Genomic DNA, 20,901 nt, shown 5'->3' on the forward strand with positions numbered 1-20,901 from the left:
GAGTATATCAAACTATCAAAGGGGAAACAAAGGCTTTTAAAGCCCACAAATATTGTGCAGAAATAAAAGTGAGGTTCGACAAAGCCCACCAAATTAACATCAACTACATAAAGATGTTTGACATGAATACAGGTGACATATGCAACACATGTTGATGAGTCATCGGAAGTATATATCGACATCAACCTTCGCCGCCGACGAACACCCAATCCGGTGAGAAAAGCATCGCCGAAACATTGCACGAAGAATCTTTGTTACCACCGAAATAAATCTGAACGGTGCTCCAATTAAAAACCCAAAAAAAGATACTATCATTATCTATACATAGAAAACTTCATAATTAGTTCTCTCTCCTACTACTATTTCAAACACTCTGTTCACTTGATTTGGACCAATTTACCCTTGTCTTATTAATTGTTCTCACTTTTTCGTTTTTTTCATCTTCTCTTATATTATTTCTTTAGTTTTTATCACAGCTTCTTTATCATGATAAATACATATGTTAATGTTTATGTTAGTTGATACCAACCATATAATAAATAAGTTAACACAATACATAATGATTTATCACATGACGATTATAATTTTACCAGTGGTGATGGGTGATGATGTTACCGACAGTAATAATTTTACAAGCGGTGGTCATAATTAAAATAGCATCGGAAAAAGTATGGCTGCAAAAGAATTTCATAGTGGATTGAATCGATTGAGCTACAAAGTTCAAGACCTTGGCAGAATTATGGAATGAGGAATTTGCCAATTGGAGTTTTGATGAGGTTAATCGATCCAGATAGAGGAATGAGCATTGTCGACGACAAAGACCATTGTCACATTTTTCTGGATTCGATTCTATAGTACGGATAACAATTTAATTAGCAACGTATATAAAATATTAACATATTTTAAACATAACAATTATATTATCATGATAAATGAATATGCTAATGTATAAGTTAGCGGAAATGATCAAATTATTAAAATAGATAAACAGGGTAATACATAAGTTAGCTTATATAATCATATAATAAATGTTGTAACACGATAAATGATAAATGGTAGTTTACCATGTAACTTGTAAAATTATCGCGATATAATATGACTTATCATGTTAATCATGTAAGAGAAAGACTAATCCTTTTTTATTGAACTGATAGATACACAAAAAAAAAAAAACATTGATTCTTAATTTTAAATCGATAAATATTCATTTAACACATTATGTGTAACCTTATCGTGTTAGCAAATTATTTAGCATATTAAACGAATAATAGATATAATGCTAACAAAATAATTAACTATCCAAAACTGCAATTATCGGAATCATTTGAAATGTTTATCTCGTCGATAACTATTTTATTATATCGCTAAACAATTTCTTACATGCGGAAGGATATTTTTGTCCAACTTATACAAGTTGATGAGAGAGATCTAATTATACAAAAAGCACGTATATATTCTTAATTTTTCATTTATTTGGGTATTTAGATTAAATTAACCCAAAAAAATAGCATAAGGGAATTGTAATATTGATTTTTAAGTTTACTACTATTTGAATGATAATAAAAATAAATATTTTTGTAGCACTAATCAAAAGAACAAAAAGGTGAACTACCACAATCAGCTACTTTTTGGTCACACAATTAAAAATAAATGAACTTTTCGTTTCCTAGCCACAACGAGAGTGTGCCAAAAAAAAAAAAAAAAAAAAAGCCACAACGAGAATCCACCGTACGATTACTTGGACGGTTAACAGGCTTATACTATTATTTATTGTTCGCAGCTTAATATTAACATAATTTAAGCGTAAGGCTTATTAATTAAATAGATTATCTCTATACTATTAAAAGAGAAGTACAAATGAAAATGGGTCGGGTTAAAATCAGAAAATTAACCCGAAATTCTAAAATCGGATCTTTGAAATTTTTTTGAAATATAAATTCGAATTAATAATGAAAAATCGAAAAAAAATCAAATATTTATGAAAATCAAATAAAATCTGATTGTACTTATGGTAACTAATAATAAAAGCATATTCCAAATAATATTATACATTAATTACGTATAATAAATTTGTTCATATATTTTTGGGACTAATTCCATAACAATCAACGTTTTTGTCATTAATTTCGCTTATTTTAGCCAATTATCATTAATTGAAAGATATTTTACTTGCTTCTAAAGATTTCTAGAAAATTTATCACAAATAATCCATCTGTTTTATAAATTAAATTGATAATTTAATTTTGGTAGTGTAAATTAAATAGATATTTTTATTTTGGTCGTGTAAATTAAATAGATATGAAATCCATGTAACTAATTTTAATTTAATTAGATTAAATCGAAATTGTGATATTTTCATACCTATAGCTTACCAAAGAAGTTTAATTTTCAATTTATAAAGATTTCGTGAATATGATTTTAGAATTATTCAACAAGATGATAAGTATTTATTAAATTTTGTGAATCATGAAAAATAATAATTAATTTTTAATCATTATACTTCATCTTTCAATCTCTCATCTAACAAATAAGATACATATTCTATTATTACTATGTCCAAACTTCATTTTGTTGTATGACTAAATAATATTCCCATTAGAACTGTAAAAGCGAGTTGATTCGTCCCGTTAAGTCCGTTTTGCGATAGACAAAAAATATTTTGACTTGTAGTTAGTCGGTCCGCACGACCCGCGGGTAGCATATATGAAATACAAATCCGTCCCGCGAATGTATGCGGATTTGCGGAATTGTCCATGGATTTTGTTTAAATAATTTTAAAGTAACCAAAATTTAAAATACTACTAAAATAAATAAATAAATCAAAATACTATTAAAAGTTTGTTTAAATTACCACATGTTGAATAAATTATAATTATATCAATAAATACTAATATGCGGGCTGATCCGCCAACCCGCAGATGAAAACCGATTAAACCTATGACCCACTGCGAATTAATCCATGTGGCCCGCTTATTTGCGGGTTTAATATATTTTCCCAAATCTGCCTCATAGTGAGATGATCTGGGCTCGACCCACGGTTTTTGATCTATTTTGACTGCTCTAATTCCCATGAATCGTCTAATTTTAGAATTTTAAAACACAAAATTCTATTTTGTAAATCATAATTAATACGATGGATATATTTAGGGCTGGGCAATCGGGTACGCGGGTCGGGTTCGGGTAAAACCCGATCGGTTTCGGGTAAAACCCGATCGGTTTTGGGTCCTTCGGGTAGAGAAGTTTATGACCCAATAGGGTAAATCTAAAATATCGGTTCGGTTTCGGTTCGGGTCCAATCGGGTTCGGGTCGGTTTGGGTTTAAAATTTCAGAACCGCTAAATACCCGAAAAAATCGGGTACCCGTCGGGTTTGGGTAAATTATACCCGATTATACCCAAATACCCAAAATTTTACCCTAATACCCGAAAATTTGCCCAAATACCCGAAATTTTTACTCGAATATCCGATTTTTATCCAAAATTTTATCCTAATATCCGAATTTTTACCCAAAATTTTACTCGAATAACCAAAATTTTATCCAAACATCCGAAAAACTTACAAATATCTCATGTATAAATATACTTAGTCTTAAGTATTTAAATATAAATGTATTTCTTTTTTGGTAATTACTCTCGGATATTTGGATATAAATATATTTAACTCAAATATTAGATATATTTAAAATTTTATATATAATTTCGGGTAATCGGGTACCCGTTCGGGTATCGGGTTTGGATCGGGTTTTACCCTATACCCACGGGTACGACAATACAAGACCCAATAGGGTAAATAGCTAATACACGTACCCGCCCCGAACCGGTTTTTTCGGGTCGGTTTCGGTTTGGGTTTTCGGGTCCGGGTTTTTTGCCCAGGCCTAGGTATATTTATAAACAATTTTACATTTTCTCTACAAATCGTTATTATGAATATTCTCCCGCGGTGGACCGCGGGTCCGATCCTAGTATTCAATTAATTATACAGCTACACAAGAGCTTTCTGTCCACATGCACGACCACCATGCATAGTCCCTTCTTTACGGTCTCTATTCATTTGACCTCTTCATCTAAATAATTTCATTTGTGAAGTGAATAGAAAAAAAAAAAAAAAAAAACCGTCCATGTGTTTATTTTTTCCCCAATTGCTATAATAAGTTGGTTGGGTAGATTTGTAGAGAAAATATCAGACGAATACGAAAAACTAAAGTCAAATTATTTGAAAAATTAAAGTATACAGTACGTATGAAATAACGAGGATGCGAGAAATTTCATAAAGACAACTTTTTTATTTCGTTCGACCTTTTTTCGCACGTGTTCCCTTATTCACCTAACTACAAGTCTACAAAGTACCAAACCCACCCACCATCACACGTTACGATTTTCTCCTAAATTATACGAAGTGTTTTGTGTTGCCTTCCAAATATAATATTATTCATTTTCTTTTTCTATTTGTCAAACGTGAATATGTCTCGGATACCATATTGTATTAAAAAGGAAGTATTTAGTTTTCAATTTCTTGATTCTTCAAAAAAATGCTCGCTAAGATAGTAAGAAAAACAAAAAAAAAAAAATAGTAAGATGCCAAAAAGATTCTTTTCCAATATCGTTTTATTAGAAAAGCGTCGAAATAAATAAGCTTAATTTGGTATGATATCAATATATCATCAATCAAGTAGTGAATCACATTTCTTAAACTAATAACACTTCTAAATACAAAAATTAGCATAATGTTGCAAAAAAAAAAAAATTGTAAGGAGAAAAAAAAATGTATTCTTACAAAAAAAAAAAAAATAGTAGTAGTATTACAATTTTACAACAAAGAAAATAAATATTTTTATATTTTAGATACTTTTGAAATCAACGTTGGTAAGTTGTTGTTATAAAGGAGAAAAGTGTGTTATTTTTTTAATTCCGGGAATAAAGAATTTAATTATTATTCTAATAAAATGCGACAGAGCCACAAAAAAAAAAGTATAAAAAGTAAATTAAAATAATAATTATCATTTTGTATATATAAAAAAAAAAAAAGTGGAAACAAAGGAGAGGAGAAGAAGCAGTGGAGAGAGAGCATGTGAAAGAAAAGCGTGAAGCTTTTTGATATCTCTTTCTCTTCCTTTCCTCCTATAGATTTCGCCGGCGATGGTGGTGGAATCCTTAGAAACGGAGATTGACACGGCGGTGCGTGTGGTTCACCTCGCTTCTTCTCTCTGTGTTAAAGTTCAAGAGAAGCTTCATCTTCCTAATGGTGGTCACGTTAAGTCTAAAGACGATGATTCCCCTGTCACCGTCGCAGGTTCGATTTCTCTGTTTCTCTGTTTGTGTTCTGTTTTTTTTTCATAATTGTCATTTTGAGATCTGTTTGTGTTAAATTAAAAAAAAAAAATCGAATTTTTGATATTTGATTGTGTCACGAATTGCTTATTGGTGTCACGAATTGAGCTAAAATCGAATAATCATAGTTACTTGTGTTCTGTAATTTGTTGAGAGATGAAACAAAATGTGTTTATCTTAAATTACAAAATCTTGTAACTTCTCATCACTTCAAATGATTCTCTGTATTAGTAGTGTACCAAAGTTTTAAACTTTTGTTGATTCACTTAACAGATTTTGGTGTTCAAGCAATTGTGAGCTGGGTTTTAGCTGAAGTTTTTGGTGATCAAAACCTTTCAATTGTTGCTGAAGAAGACACTGAGACTCTCTCAGACGCTGATTCTTTAGGTCTTTTAGGAGCTGTGTCGAATGCGATTAATGATGCATTGTCTGAAGCTCCGAAATACGGGCTTCCGAAGCCAGATAAACCATTGGGATCAACTGAAATTCTTAAGGCTATTAGTCGATGTAACTCCGTTGGAGGGCCTAAAGGAAGGCATTGGGTGCTTGATCCTGTTGATGGAACATTGGGATTTGTTCGCGGGGATCAGTATGCTGTTGCTTTAGCTTTGATAGAGAACGGTAAAGTTCTGTTGGGGGTACTAGGATGTCCTAATTATCCGGTTAAGAAAGAATGCTTAAGTAACGGTTGCAACCAAGCTATGAAGACGAAATCTGTACCGGGGTCAGTATCGAAAGGATGTGTCATGTATGCAAAGCGAGGAAGTGGTCAAGCGTGGATGCAACCGTTGATTGTTGGAGGAATCCCAGAATCTGCAACACTTCTTAAGGTTTCCTCAGTCGATGATCCGGTTTTAGCTACGGTTTGTGAGCCAGTAGAGAGAGCAAACTCAAACCACTTGTTCACTGCAGGACTTGCCAATAGCATGGGAGTTAGGTAAATGTTGTTTATTCACTCTCTTATTCAAAAGTCTCTTTATTGACCAAAAGTTTTTGCTCTGCAGAAAGCAGCCGATGCGAGTGTATAGCATGGTGAAATATGCTGCGATTGCACGAGGAGACGCTGAAGTGTTCATGAAGTTTGCACAGTCGAGTTACAAAGAGAAGATATGGGATCACGCGGCTGGAGTTGTTATTGTGGAAGAAGCTGGTGGTGTGGTGACTGATGCGGGCGGAAAAAACTTAGACTTCTCGAAAGGAGTTTACTTGGAAGGTCTTGACCGTGGAATCATCGCATGTTCTGGTCAAGTATTACATGAAAAAATTATAGGTGCTGTTTATGCTAGTTGGGAATCTTCCAGTCTCTGAAAAAGTTTATCCACAATCCTCAGTTTGGTGCAGCATCATCAAGCCAAAGCAAAGGTAAATAAGAAAACAAATTGTCCTCTTCAAGATTCTACAAATGATCATATTTGTAGATTACTGCATAAAGCTAGTGTTCATCTATAGATTAGACGAATCCGGTTTGATTTTGGTTCTGCTGATTTTAGTTTATGAAATGTAGAGACCAACATGGAGACTGGAAACTATTTGGTTCGGTTTTGTAGATAAAATATCTTTAATTTGAAAGATTTATAGACTCGGTTTTTAATCGGTTTATTTTTTCCGGTTTAGGGGGAACAAGGGCCACTCCGGTTTATGATGAGCAAGGGCCAGTCTCTCTGAATGTGAATGGCGGAGAAGTAAATATAGTCAAGGAAGCAGCGGCAAAAGTAAGAATCTAGTTTATTTACCTATCTAAGAGTAATAAAGCTGCTGCATTTCACGAACCTTTATGTTCTATAATCTTAATGAACGATATCATTTTTAATCTTCGTCCTGTAATTTTTTCCCCTTCAAAATGCGGATTATGGATGTCGTTTTCTGACAAAAGATAAAAATTTCTTAAAAAGCTTACTCCATTTTCAATGGTAGATGAACAAGGATTCGTCAAATACGACCCAAATTGTCTCTCAAATTTTAAAGATTCAACTAGAAATTACGGAAAATAATTAGGTCCAACCGGTAAAATCCAACTTCGTTCCAAAAAAAAAGATATGGTAATGGTCCATTTTTGAGCTAATAAATTTTGTTTATTGGGCCGACCCGATTGGGTTCTGACCATTTTATTAAATTAGACCGAATTAAATCAGAAAATGTTAAATCAGACCGAATTAATATGCCTTGAACTCGGTTTAGCCGACATGTTTGGCACACTAATGAGAATAGCTTAGTTAGTTAGTCTAAAGATTAAAAGTAAAGTTTGATTCTGCCGACAATTTTCTTAGATTTGGTGGTATTTAAAAGATTTCCCTCTTTAATTTTATCAAATTCCAACCTTCAAATAGGCTTTTCTCACACATTTATTGAAGAATTTATCATTATCAGTCACAATTTTGCGTCTTCATCTTTGTAAGTACATAATTACTAATAATTCAATTCTACTACTAATAGAGGAGGGCCAAAGTGTCAGTAATGATGCATGAATGGTTAGCTCTTTCTTATGAATTCAATTTTTTCGTTTTTTTTTTTTCATTTCATATTTATTTTTGTAAACTTGTAAATTGTGGAATAATAATAATATATAGCTACATAAAATGTAATAAAAGATTAGCTAAAGTAACAATTGGTCTCATTATCATATACAGTTTACCTATGTCAAAGAGAGTCTCATATACAGTACCTATGATGTTATAATTGTAAAATAGTAAACCATTTCTTTACTTTTGTCAATAAAATTAGTAAAACTTTTCATATGAACATTTGTCTGCCAAATTTTATTCACTCTTTTGAAGTAAACGTATAATATAAAACTGAGTAGCCACATCCCAGAAAATACAAATATAATGTATTTGTAAAAACAACTACGGATTGGTGTTCATCTAAAATTATATATTAAGATTTTATCGACAGTTAACATGTAATTTGCCTGCCGACGAAACCATGATAATAAAGATATATATATATATATATATATATTATACATATATCTATATCTATATATTTAATTATTTTGAAAAATTGGAACGTACCTCACCAGATACATGTTTAATTGATACTAATAAATAAAATTGTGACATGTGTCCTCTCAGATTTTTGAACATCCAACTAATAGTACATGTGCATGTAATCTCCATCTCAAATGAAATCGTGATAATTAAATTCAGAATTCGAATTATACTAACCATAGTTAAATAATTATACGATATTTTCATATATAACTTTGACATTTCTCCAATTGATTTATTACCGATATTTTCATATATAGTTTACAAATGATTTAAGTTAATTTCCTAAAAAAGCAAAAAAATGATAATAAATTCCATGTGCCTAATCAAGTGTCGGAGTCAGATTCCGACCTATACGAAAGACCTTAGCATGTGCTACTTCATTCACTAGCACCACAAATTCAACTCTCTCTTTTTTATCCCTTTCTAAATAAAGGAGAATGGTTCGAATATTATAGACATGAAAGTTCATAAAAATTAAATCACATAATTGAACTTGTGTGATATTCCAAGGTTTTAATAGTGATATGTAGCCATGTAGGTGAAAATTCTCCATTATTGATTTATTGTATTGCACCTAGCTAAAATATCCATTATTGGATAAAAATGTTAAGATATAGAAAATGTCTATTCGAATTAAGATATAAAAATAGTTAATAGAAATTTGAATATAAAATATAAAATTATATCTTATTAAAATAAATTTGTTATTGAAATTTGGATATTAAAATATAAAATTATAATGGAGTAACAGAACAATAATAGTAATTAAGTTTGTAATATGAATAAAGGCAATATTAACGAGTAAGAATAAAATAGGTAAATCTCTATACTATTAAAAGAGAAGTACAAATAAAAATGGGTCGGGTTAAAATCAGAAAATTGACCCGAAATTCTGAAATCGGATCTTTGAATTTTTTTTGGAATATAAATTCGAATTAATAATGAAAAATCGAAATAAAATCAAATATTTATGGAAATCAAATAAAATCTGATTGTACTTATGGTAACTAATAATAAAAGCATATTCCGAACAATATTATACATTAATTACGTATAATAAATTTGTTCATATATTTTTGGGACTAATTCCATAACAATAAACGTTTTTGTCATTAATTTCGCTCATTTTAGCCAATTATCATTAATTGAAAGATATTTTATTTGCTTCTAAAGATTTCTAGAAAATTTATCACAAATAACCCATCTGTTTTATAAATTAAATTGATATTTTTATTTTGGTCGTGTAAATTAAATAGATATTTTTATTTTGGTCGTGTAAATTAAATAGATATGAAATCCATGTAACTAATTTTAATTTAATTAGATTAAATCAAAATTATGATATTTTCATACTTATAGCTTACCAAAGAAGTTTAATTTTCAATTTATAAAGATTTATTGAATATGATTTTAGAATTATTCAACAAGATGATAAGTATTTATTAAATTTTGTGAATCATGAAAAATAATAATTAATTTTTAATCATTATACTTCATCTTTCAATCCCTCATCTAACAAATAAGATACATATTCTATTATTACTATGTCCAAACTTCATTTTGTTGTATGACTAAATAATATTCCCATTAGAACTGTTAAAGCGAGTTGATTCATCTTGTTAAGTCCGTTTTGCGATAGACAAAAAATATTTTGACTTGTAGTTAGTCGGTCCGCACGACCCGCGAGTAGCATATATGAAGTACAAACCCGTCCCGCGAATGTATGCGGATTTGCGGGATTATCCATGGATTTTGTTTAAATAATTTTAAAGTAACCAAAATTTAAAATACTACTAAAATAAATAAATAAATAAAAATACTATTAAAAGTTTGTTTAAATTACCACATGTTGAATAAATTATAATTTTATCAATAAATACTAATATGCGGGCTGATCCACCAACCCGCGGATGAAAACCGATTAAACCTATAACCCACTGCGAATTAATCCATGTGGCCCGCTTATTTGCGGGTTTAATATATTTTCCCAAATCTGCCCCATAGTGAGATGATGTGGGCTCGACCCGCGGTTTTTGACCTATTTTTACTGCTTTAATTTCCATGAATCGTCTAATTTTAGAATTTTAAAACACAAAATTCTATTTTGTAAATCATAATTAATACGATGGGTATATTTATAAACAATTTTACATTTTCTCTACAATTCGTAATTATGAATATTTATAAGTATACTACACGATTCGTTCTACTAAAAAACACACACAATATTAAACGCAATGTATGTAAACCAATATTCTCCCGCGGTGGACCGCGGGTCCGATCCTAGTTTAATGAATAAAGGAGAAATAATGTTTGAAATTATGAATCCTATGTTTTTTTTTTTAATCTTAAACGATATTTTTTTAAAAAGTCTAATCATCATGACTCGTGATTAAGAAACAAAACAAGTTTAAAAATCTTGTAAAACGACAAAACAACAAAAAGGAAAGAAAAGAAGAGAAAATTAATGTTAGGGGACTTCAGATTTCAAATTCTTATGAAATAGTGATAAGTGATAACTCACCAAACAAACAACTTAAATTTGTATTTCTTCTTTATACGAAAAAAAAAGAGAGAAATGAAAACATGAAAGAGTGGTCACTCACCAAACAAACAACCTAAATTTAGATAAAATACCATTAATGCTAAATTTATATATATAAAAAATTAAAAAGCAATTAAATCCGGAACGGTTACACATTCAAATTCGTGTTTTGACTGTTGAATACAAAAACAAATACATACATACACACACATATATCATTATCTAATGTTATGCATGACACTACTTGACAGTTATAAATAGAAGCTCCACATGAGAATCATAAAAAGCTTCATTGTGATTGCTCAACGTTTTAGATTCTGTCAGAGTCTCTCTCTTCTTATCCTCATGTTTCTTTGATCTTTGAACCAAAAAATTTGTAACCGTCTCTGTTTCTTCTTCACTCTGCTCGGAGAAAAACTTTGAAATTTTCGCATCTAATGGGGAAGACAACGAATGGAACAAGAGATTGGGCTCAGATCTACGCGATTTACGGGATCGAGCAAAAACATACACTCATCTTCCTCATCATCAACGCGATTGCTTTCTCTGTTCTCTCCACCGTCTTTTTCATCTACTTTAACCCGATCTGCGTCTTCTTTCAATCGTTTCTCTTCTCTAACGCCGCCGCAGCTAGATTCTCGGCTGGATTCTTTGGAGCTGTTACGGCGATTTCCGCCGTGTGTTTGTTTTTCGCGGCGGCGAATTTTTTTTACTCTGCTGTGCCGCTTAGGTATGAGATGGCGCAGAGGATGGTTGGATCTGTTGGAGATTGGTCGAGTGTGAAGACGGCTCTTGATTTAGGATGTGGTCGTGGGATTTTGCTTAATGCGGTGGCGACGCAGCTGAAGAAAACTGGTAGTTCGGGTCGGGTCGTTGGGTTGGATCGGTCGATGAGTACTACTCTCTCTACTCTTCGTACTGCTCACATCGAAGGTTCGTCAGTTTTTTTTGTTTTCGTTGACTTTTTGACTCGTTTTCTTACATTTCAAAGTCGTTTCTCGTTGACCAACATATTATTTTGTAGATTTGCGACAATATTGCGTGATTAACGGTTTCTAAATTTAAGAAATAGCTATATATATATTATATAGCTATTATCAACAGATTTATCTAGTGAAAATTTGGATTAACAAATTAAAAACTGTATATGTTAAGCTTTTTTAATCTGCCGACTTAGTGTTTATACATGTCATTATAGGGAGAACCGAATTTTGTAGGATTTTTGTAAATCTGTTTTGTTTTTTTCTTGTCATATATTATTCATTGATTTTTTTTAGTTGAGATGTGTTTAATTAGTAAATTGATCAACCTAATTTGTATATAGGAGTACAAGAGTACGTGACATGCCGTGAGGGAGACGTAAGAAGGCTTCCGTTTAGTGATAACTACTTTGACGTGGTGGTTTCAGCCGTGTTTCTTCATACCGTTGGGAAAGAATACGGTCAGAAGACGGTGGAGGCGGCCGCAGAGAGGATGAGAGTACTTGGAGAAGCGGTGAGAGTGTTGAAACCCGGCGGAGTTGGAGTGGTTTGGGACTTAGTGCACGTGCCGGAGTATGTGCGGCGGTTACAGGAGCTAAGGATGGAGGAGATTAGAGTTTCGAAGCGAGTCACTGCGTTTATGGTTAAGAGCCATATGGTCTCGTTTAAAAAACCTAGTCAGCATTTTGTGGGATCTGGTGAAGTACGTTTAGATTGGAGATGTTAAATAAGGTTTTTTAAAAAATTAATGTAATTTCATACCCCTTTTTTATTTTAGTGAATCCTAGAGATTTTCATCGATCGACGGAATGTGTAAATACTTTTATCAGTTTATATACTTATGGAGTGTTTTTGTTTTAAAAAAAGTTTTATCCAATTAAATCAGTCTTGCATTTGACTGCGACCCCATTAGTTATTGTAGCTTGATTGAAATATCACCAAAGAAAGCAAAAACACAAATTCACGCTCAATCACAGCAAAATTCTTGAACACAAATTCACGCTCAAAACAAAAATCACACGAAAACATAACACAAAACACTTCCAAACCGAACGCATGCATATTCAAAAAAAAGAAAAGAAACAAAATTCACGTTCAATCACAGTAAAACTCTAACTCAAACAGTAAAACTGAACATTAGGAACAAAAAACTACATTCCACGAATTAGGACACACCATAACTGACTTTTGAATAAGCATCTACTTTCTTGTGTGATTGAGCATTTCTGGTTATGATCTATCACACAAGAAATATGACCCTTTTGCACAACCAAAAGGCTTACTATTTCTTGTAACTTGAAGAAAGAGCCCTCTTCGGATTCCCAGGAACTTGTTTTTGTGGTTATCTCCATAATGTTTAAGGCTTTTTAACCTTGATGATGATTTCCTAATTGGTTTTGCTTACTATATGGTTATAGTTTCTGAAGGAATCATGGGCGGTAGTATATTATGGTTGATCTAAGATATTTGAAGTTCTTGTAAGTTGAGCACAATCTATACTGACAGACATTCAATAATGAATTTGTCTTTAACATTTATACGGTTTTCAACGGATGTGAAATTTACTTGTCGTTTGAAACATTTTGCATTACTTTGTCCAGGTTAAAAGTATGAATGAGAAGCAACCTCGTCTGATTTGATTGTATAAATTTTGTCTTGTGATTATTATTATTTTTTGATATATTTCGCCATGCTCAAAGTACATCATAACAAAATGTTCTAATCTTTTACGAGCAGCAAAGAATCTTGGTGTAGCCAAAAACAAGTGACTCTTGGATGATGTAACATAGTTCCGGTAACTCTCTCTCATAAAAAAAACACACACACAGCCAAAAACGTTCCTTACACTCGAAACAGAACAAAAAACACACTAAACCGCATGAAAACGTAAAACACAACCAAAAAAAAAAGAAACATTAATCTTAAAATTGCAAAAATAAACTCCACGACTCCACGTAAATTCCAAGAATTCACGATCAGGAAAATTTCAAAAATTCTCGATGATTTGAATTCCACAAATCCGATCACATAAATTAATCACAAAATTTGTTTGACAGTAATCTTTAAATACACGCAAAAAGTAATTACAATAAAATGTAAAAATAAGCTCCATAACTTCATGATCACATAAATTCCACAAATTCACGATCACATTGAGTTTTGCTTCCTCTGAACACACATTTTCAATATAGCTTTGTGAGCAGCATTACTGACTTGTATAATTTAACTCAATTCTTGTTTCAGTATTCACTTCATAATGTATTTTTGAGCGTCAGTGAACTTGTAAAATTTCTTGCTATCAATTATTACATTGTTTTTAACCAAAAAAAAAAAATTATTACATTGTTTACGGCTTCACATTATTTATTGGTATGTAAAGTTTGTTTTATTGTTGTTGTTGTACAGTTTTTTTATTTTATCAATCTTTCATAATAAAATGCCTCATAATTTATAGTTTTATATTTTTTGTGAAGGATTTTTTGAAACGGGTCGGATATTCAAATAACCCGAGAGTATTTTTACCCACCCGTCACCAAAGTGTTGCAAAAATACTAGTATAGATATAGAGATAATTACATCGTTATTAAAAAGAAGGAAATAAAAGTAATTCCCGCTATCTGGGTTCGAGTAGTATTGACCACCGAGATTCGAGCAATTTAATATGGTTTCTTGAGACTCCATGATTAGCTTTTGGGCTTAGAATACATTTAGGATTACCTGAGGTAAAAAAAAAAACAAAAATTTCTTTCACAGTGTTAAATCGTTTTAATATCAGTAATAACACAAGATTTCGATCCAAGTATATATACCCTTATATCCCTATCCAATAAACCAAAATTGTAGCAAACCAAGTAATCAAATCAAAATTTTGAACAGATCGAGAAATTTTTGGTTCTACTGACCGCATAATATTCTTCAACTAGGGTTTGTTTATTTATTTCTTAATCTAATCTAAATCTCTTGCAGCTTTTGCATTTCGGTAAAAACATCTCTTACGCATGTCTCTGGTTCTCAACCAGCCCTTGAAGCTACTATGCTTTCGGAGGAAACCTGTACTGGTAAGATCCTCTCTGATGCAAACCCCTCCTTGTTCAATCGTCGGCGTTCAACCTTGTGGAGCTGATCATCTCGGGAGACTCGATGTTATGATGATGTCTCGACGCACTTGCTTGGAAAAGAAGGTGCCTCTAGAGTTGGTGCACAGTGATCCCATGGTAACGATCGGGTCATCCCATGGTTGGGTAGCTACTTTGAAGGACGACGGTATATTGCGTCTCCAAGATGATTTAAACCCGGCTGCATCGGATATGAACCCTAAACGCATTCCCTTGCCTCCTCTTGTAACTCTGCCCCATTGCCAAACTCAAATCGTCACCAATGTGTCAATGTCTTCATCTTCTCCCGAGGATGAGGACTGTGTCGTGGCTGTCAAGTTCTTAGGACCTCAGCTCAGCTTTTGCAGACCGGCTCAACGTAAACCCGAGTGGATCAACGTCAGAATCGCAAACCCCTGTTTCTACTCCTCCCGTGTCATGTATTCGGAGAAAGATGACATGTTTCGCATTCCCGGATCTGGAGGCCATCTCATTGGATCATGGGATCTCGGTACACACATGCACACACCCAAGATTCAGAAGCTGCGATTTAAAAAGTTTCCCAATCTTGCAAAGACCACACGGAAGCTTCTGGATTCTTGCTGTACAAGCGAGCACTTGGTGGAATCACGATCCACTGGTGGTGAAATGTTCTTGGTTAAGTGGTACAAGAGAACCTCTGAGATCGTCAATGGTGTTGCGAAAATGGGAACCGAAGCTTTAATGGTGTTCAAGCTTGACGAACAAGGAAACGCGGTTTACACCCAAGACATTGGAGATCTCTGCATGTACCTCTCAAAATCTGAACCTTTTTGTGTCCCTGCTAGTTCCTTTCCAGGTCTCCCCTCTAACCAGGTTATAATCTATGATTTCGACGAAGCAGGATTTTTCTTTCTGGATAATTTACGCTTCATTGGTGGTAATTCTACATTTAGGGCTCCTTTCCATATTCCACCTCCAAATATGAACAACTAGCACGTTACATAGTTTGGAATTTTCTTTCTTGTTTCAATTATTCAAAGATCAGATTAATATGTTTTTTTTTAATAATAAATTCTTTGTGAGATTGATATGCATATCTCATCAGTACTCTTTCATGCACTTGTGTTTAAGCAGCAATCATTCATATGTGTGTGCCTTTCAAAATCGTTTTGTTGCTTTCGAGTAAGTTACTTGAGATCAGGGGATATGAACTGTATTATTTCACAATGTTATATTTTTAGTTTGAATCCTCCACCAATTGTTTTTGTTATTTTTGAGTGTTTAAACTTTGTATATTGAGTGACTCAACCCTTAGCTTGGGAGACTCTCTGACTGCTTCAGTGTCTTTCAAGTATTCTCAGATCTCAAACCCTCTGACACGTATAGAGACTTCCCCACATTTTGCAAACTTTCTTCTTAATCAGACTTAGCTTCAAGCTTTATCTCAATCATGTACATCTCACATTGTACGTTGTTCTAAAATTTGAGGATATTGATTCTGGAGTATGTATTGTTATGTAAATAAGTATTTATAATTAAATCAAGTACGTGAATAGTGTGTGACGAATGAAGTTTCTCTTTTAGAGGGAATAAGAACAACTTGAAACAAGAAAATTTGGGGTACCATGAATCATAATCAGATATTTAAAAGTATTTCGAATCTTTAATGTTTTTCGCTGTTTCCATATATTTTAACATGTTATTTTTCTTGACAATAATCTCAACTCTATAAGCTTTGTTTAGATAATTGTCATGCCGATTAACTTGTTGAAATCAATCTGTAGTTCCAAAGCATTTTTGACAAGTAATCAGAAAATTCATACAAATTCAAGAGTCTCCTGCACTAAAAACATCAGCTAAAGGACACATAAACACTAACAGCTTGAGATTTTTTTTTTTTTTTTTTAATTGCAGCTTGAGAATTAATACAAAAGAAACTTAATTACAAGGTCACAAATCCATAGTCTTTAGCTCGTCTAGTATTTAATAAACAAATTCATCTAATGAGGTTAATTTACACAATAACCAAAATACCTTTTTTACACGTTAAACAACATATATAAGCTTCATATAAAATAGTATTGAACTTACTCGCATATGGAAAATACTATTCGAAGAAACAAACTTCATATAATAAGGTTTGAACGTGGTTAATTAAAATGATATCCAATTAAGATTGTATCGGATCTTGGTGGTTATTTATGTGAACATCTCATCAACTAGGGTTTTGTTTTGTTTACTCTTTCTTATTTGATTCTCTTGCAGCCTCGCTTTCCCCTAAAACACTTCTTATCAATGGCGCTGCTTCTCAACCAACCCTTGAAGCTACTATGCTTTCGGAGGAAACCTGTGTTGGTGAGATCATCTCCTCTTCTCTCTAATGATGGCTTATCATCTTCTTTGCTGCAAACTCCTCCTTGTTTCATCGTCAGCGCTAAACGTTGTGGAAGACTTGCGAAAGAGGGAAAACTCGTGATTTTGAATCCTTATGAAGATGACTGCACTTCTTTGGATAAGAAGGTGCCTATGGCGTTGTTGTATGATAATGAACTTGTAACCATCGGTTCATCCCATGGCTGGATAGCTACTTTGAGTCAGGACGACGGACTACTGCGTCTCCAAGACGATCTAAACCCGGTTGCATCGGATACAAACCCGAAACGCATTCCCCTGCCTCCTCTTGTAACTCTCCCTCATTGCCAAACTCAAATCGTTACCAATGTGTCATTGTCCGCATCTTCTCCTGAGGATGAAGACTGTGTTGTGGCTGTCAAGTTTTTGGGACCTCAGCTCAGCTTTTGCAGACCGGCTCAAAGTAACTCCGAGTGGATCAACATCAGAATCGAAAACCCTTGTTTCTACTCATCTCGTGTCATGTACTCCAAGAAAGATAACATGTTTTGCATTCCCGGATCTGGAGGACACCTCATTGGAACATGGGATCTCCGCACACACAAGCATAATTTGCAGAGTTTGCAGTTTCAAAACCTTCCCAAGCTGACAAAGACCAAACAGAAGCTACTGGATTCATGCTGCAAGAGCGAGCACTTGGTTGAGTCACCAGCTGGTGAAACTTTCTTGGTTAAGTGGTACAAGAAGTCTTCTGGCAAGATCATCAAGGGTATTGCGCAAATGAAAACACAAGCTTTAATGGTGTTCAAGCTTGACGAACAAGGAAACGCGGTTTACACTCAAGATATTGGAGATCTCTGCATTTTCCTTTCAAAGTCTGAACCTTTTTGTGTCCCTGCTAGCTCTTTTCCCGGACTGTGCCCTAACACTGTCACACTCTTTGACTGTGACGAAGGCGGCTTTGTCCATCTGGATGATTCCACCATCATTACTGATGTGATGCCTACATCATTCAAAAGCAATTACCTTATGCCACCCCAAAAACTAGATTAGTACCGTAGTTTGGAACTGAGTCTTTTCTTTTCTTCTCCTATATTATTACCATGGTCATCATTGGTAATGGTCACTAGTTTTATCTTGGAACGGAACCCTTTGCTTAGTTCCATCCTAAATCTCTATTTGCTTAGTTACATCATGAGTCTGCTTTTGGGTTTCAACAGGTTCTTTTCTACTACCTTTGTGTGTCTCTCTCTATAGCATATCTAGTAACCACTCAACATCCTTCACAAGCATCATTCTTTCAAGAAATATCAGAAAATCCCCATTATTTTGATGTCTCTGTTTCATCATGTCCCTCACATAACAATGGCACATGCATTGTAAAAAATAATCCAGAGCATAACTAAAAAGGAAAAACTGATGCAAGATCATAAAGAAGCCACATTGAGTATTCTGGCACCTTACCTTCAAACAAATCAACACGTTTCTAACTAACACAAATCTGATTCAACAAAAATAATCCGGAGGAACGACTTCACAACGCATTGAGATCTAAGAGCATCTCCAATGGATCCAATGGACTCTCTCCATTTTTTTTATGATTAATTCTTAAAAATAGTTACAAGAGAACTTTTAATTTTGTTTTTTTTTAGTTTTTAATACTCCAATGGTAGTTTCTCTTACAAGGTTCTTTGAAAAAAAATTTAAAATTATTTATTTCATACAACTTAATAATAACTATTGCAAATTATAAAATATTAAACATATATTATTTTGAAACATTTTAAAATAGATGTGCGAATTTTTTTTTGGAAAAACGATTAACTGTTCTGTTGATTGTTTCGAAATTTTATGGTACATGCTCGCATAATATTTGAAACCGAACTTACAATACTTGATCTGTTTTCGATTGTTTGATGGACGATGGTTTTGTGGTTTAAGAAGAAGAACAATTTTGAGTTTTGTTGATTGTTTTACTTTGAGATATATGAGAGAAGAAGCTTGCATTCATAATATATTGTTGTAACGAGAGCATTTTGTAACTTAAACAAGAGCATTCATTATATAAAAGTTAGAAGCTCATCAATAGAAAATAAATGACGTGTTTGTTACAAAACATCCCTTTCAAAATCGTTTTGTTGCTTTCGAGTAAGTTACTTGAGATCAGGGGATATGAACTGTATTATTTCACAATGTTATATTTTTAGTTTGAATCCTCCACCAATTGTTTTTGTTATTTTTGAGTGTTTAAACTTTGTATATTGAGTGACTCAACCCTTAGCTTGGGAGACTCTCTGACTGCTTCAGTCATTTTGAAATGAGTAGATAAATTTCAGATTATACAAAGCCCACTGGTACATGTATCACACACAAAACTATTATTTTGGAAGACAAAATGAGTAAAATCAACATGGTTAGAGAAACAACCATAATTTTAAAAAATTTGTATATTCAAACACTCGTGCAATTATAAGATATTTAAATTTTTATTGAACTATAACTTAAATTGGTGTATTTTGACACGTACGTGAAATAGCACTTTAGAGAAGAGAAAGACTAAACTCTATGGTTTCAATTAATTTGTTTTTGCCCTTGGAGATTTTATACCTTAAATTAGTGAAACACAATAATTAATAGTTTACGCAATAAATAGCGTAAATCTAACAAAAAAGAGATAAGACATAACTTCTAACTCTCAGCAAATTAAGTTTTACAAAACAAATTGTAATGGAGAACCAATCTATGTCTTCATCAAGCTCCTCCACACACAATCATGATCAAAAACTCAAAAGTTCCGTTGTGGTCATGGAGGTCCTGGAGGAGAAGGAGACAGTGAACAATCCGCCCCAGTATTATAATAAGATCTACATCTGTTACTTGTGCAAGAGAGCGTTCCCAACCCATCATGCCCTTGGCGGTCACGGAACCACCCACAAGGAGGACCGAGAAATGGAGAGGCAACAGATCGAGTCAAGGCTTTTGAACAAAGATAAGTCTAACTTGCTCTTTGGTGGGTCTTCACAAGATGTTTTATCAAATGATAATCACCTTGGACTCTCTCTTGGTCCATTGAAGTCCATAGAAGGTAGCAGCAGCAGCAGCAACGTTAACCCATTGCTTAATGTTGGAGTCCCTAGAGGACCCACAGATATGAACATGAACATGAACAACTATAGCTCACATGCTTTATCAACTGATGATATTAATCTTGATCTTACTCTTGGTCCATCTAAGTCCATAGGAGGTAGCAACAATATCATTAATAACTCATCCTTCGATGGGAATCTGATCATTCCCGTTTGTCCTCGTGTGTCTACCATTTTGTTGCTGGGAACCCGCTTGATTCAATCTCTAGAAACATTCCTCCTTCTATTACTCTTCCTCATCTAAACATCAATCTTTCTCATGATTCATTTTCTTTACAAGAGAATGGTTCGGGCTCTAGTCACTCATAAAGTATCATCTCAATGAGAAAGAACAAAGTCATGGGTGCCTAAAGATGATATTAGACTAGATACGATATATGTATATCCTAGATTTACTAGATACGTTCTTATCTTCTATGATCAACTCTCCTTGTATAAATACTCTCTTTGATTATTGGAATACACACACTTTTACATTCTATTT

The 20,901-nt window shown here is 33.2% G+C and overlaps 4 protein-coding genes and 1 pseudogene across 4 annotated transcripts; all 5 read left to right on the top strand.

Annotated features, from left to right (window-relative positions):
* Window positions 1–5,008: 5,008 nt before the first annotated feature.
* LOC9300404 (PAP-specific phosphatase HAL2-like) lies at window positions 5,009–7,221 on the top strand. Its single transcript, XM_002864282.2, has 4 exons — window positions 5,009–5,289; window positions 5,601–6,264; window positions 6,332–6,689; window positions 6,942–7,221. The coding sequence occupies exons 1-3, from the start codon at window positions 5,136–5,138 to the stop codon at window positions 6,633–6,635; spliced, it is 1,122 nt and encodes a 373-aa protein (XP_002864328.1). The 5' UTR covers window positions 5,009–5,135; the 3' UTR covers window positions 6,636–6,689; window positions 6,942–7,221.
* Window positions 7,222–11,023: 3,802 nt separating this feature from the next.
* On the top strand, window positions 11,024–12,724 carry LOC9300405. Its single transcript, XM_002864283.2, has 2 exons — window positions 11,024–11,795; window positions 12,187–12,724. The coding sequence occupies exons 1-2, from the start codon at window positions 11,300–11,302 to the stop codon at window positions 12,567–12,569; spliced, it is 879 nt and encodes a 292-aa protein (XP_002864329.1). The 5' UTR covers window positions 11,024–11,299; the 3' UTR covers window positions 12,570–12,724.
* A 1,996-nt stretch (window positions 12,725–14,720) lies between these two features.
* Window positions 14,721–16,288, top strand: LOC9300406. Its single transcript, XM_002864284.2, has one exon. It carries the CDS (start codon window positions 14,842–14,844, stop codon window positions 15,910–15,912), a length of 1,071 nt encoding a protein of 356 aa, XP_002864330.1. The 5' UTR covers window positions 14,721–14,841; the 3' UTR covers window positions 15,913–16,288.
* An 825-nt stretch (window positions 16,289–17,113) lies between these two features.
* On the top strand, window positions 17,114–18,929 carry LOC9300407. The gene has a single exon (XM_002864285.2). It carries the CDS (start codon window positions 17,215–17,217, stop codon window positions 18,322–18,324), a length of 1,110 nt encoding a protein of 369 aa, XP_002864331.1. The 5' UTR covers window positions 17,114–17,214; the 3' UTR covers window positions 18,325–18,929.
* A 1,069-nt stretch (window positions 18,930–19,998) lies between these two features.
* LOC9300408 lies at window positions 19,999–20,726 on the top strand (annotated as a pseudogene).
* Window positions 20,727–20,901: the final 175 nt, after the last annotated feature.

This window comes from Arabidopsis lyrata (genome assembly GCF_000004255.2).
Source record: "Arabidopsis lyrata subsp. lyrata unplaced genomic scaffold ARALYscaffold_8, whole genome shotgun sequence".
NCBI classification, from domain to species: domain Eukaryota; kingdom Viridiplantae; phylum Streptophyta; class Magnoliopsida; order Brassicales; family Brassicaceae; genus Arabidopsis; species Arabidopsis lyrata.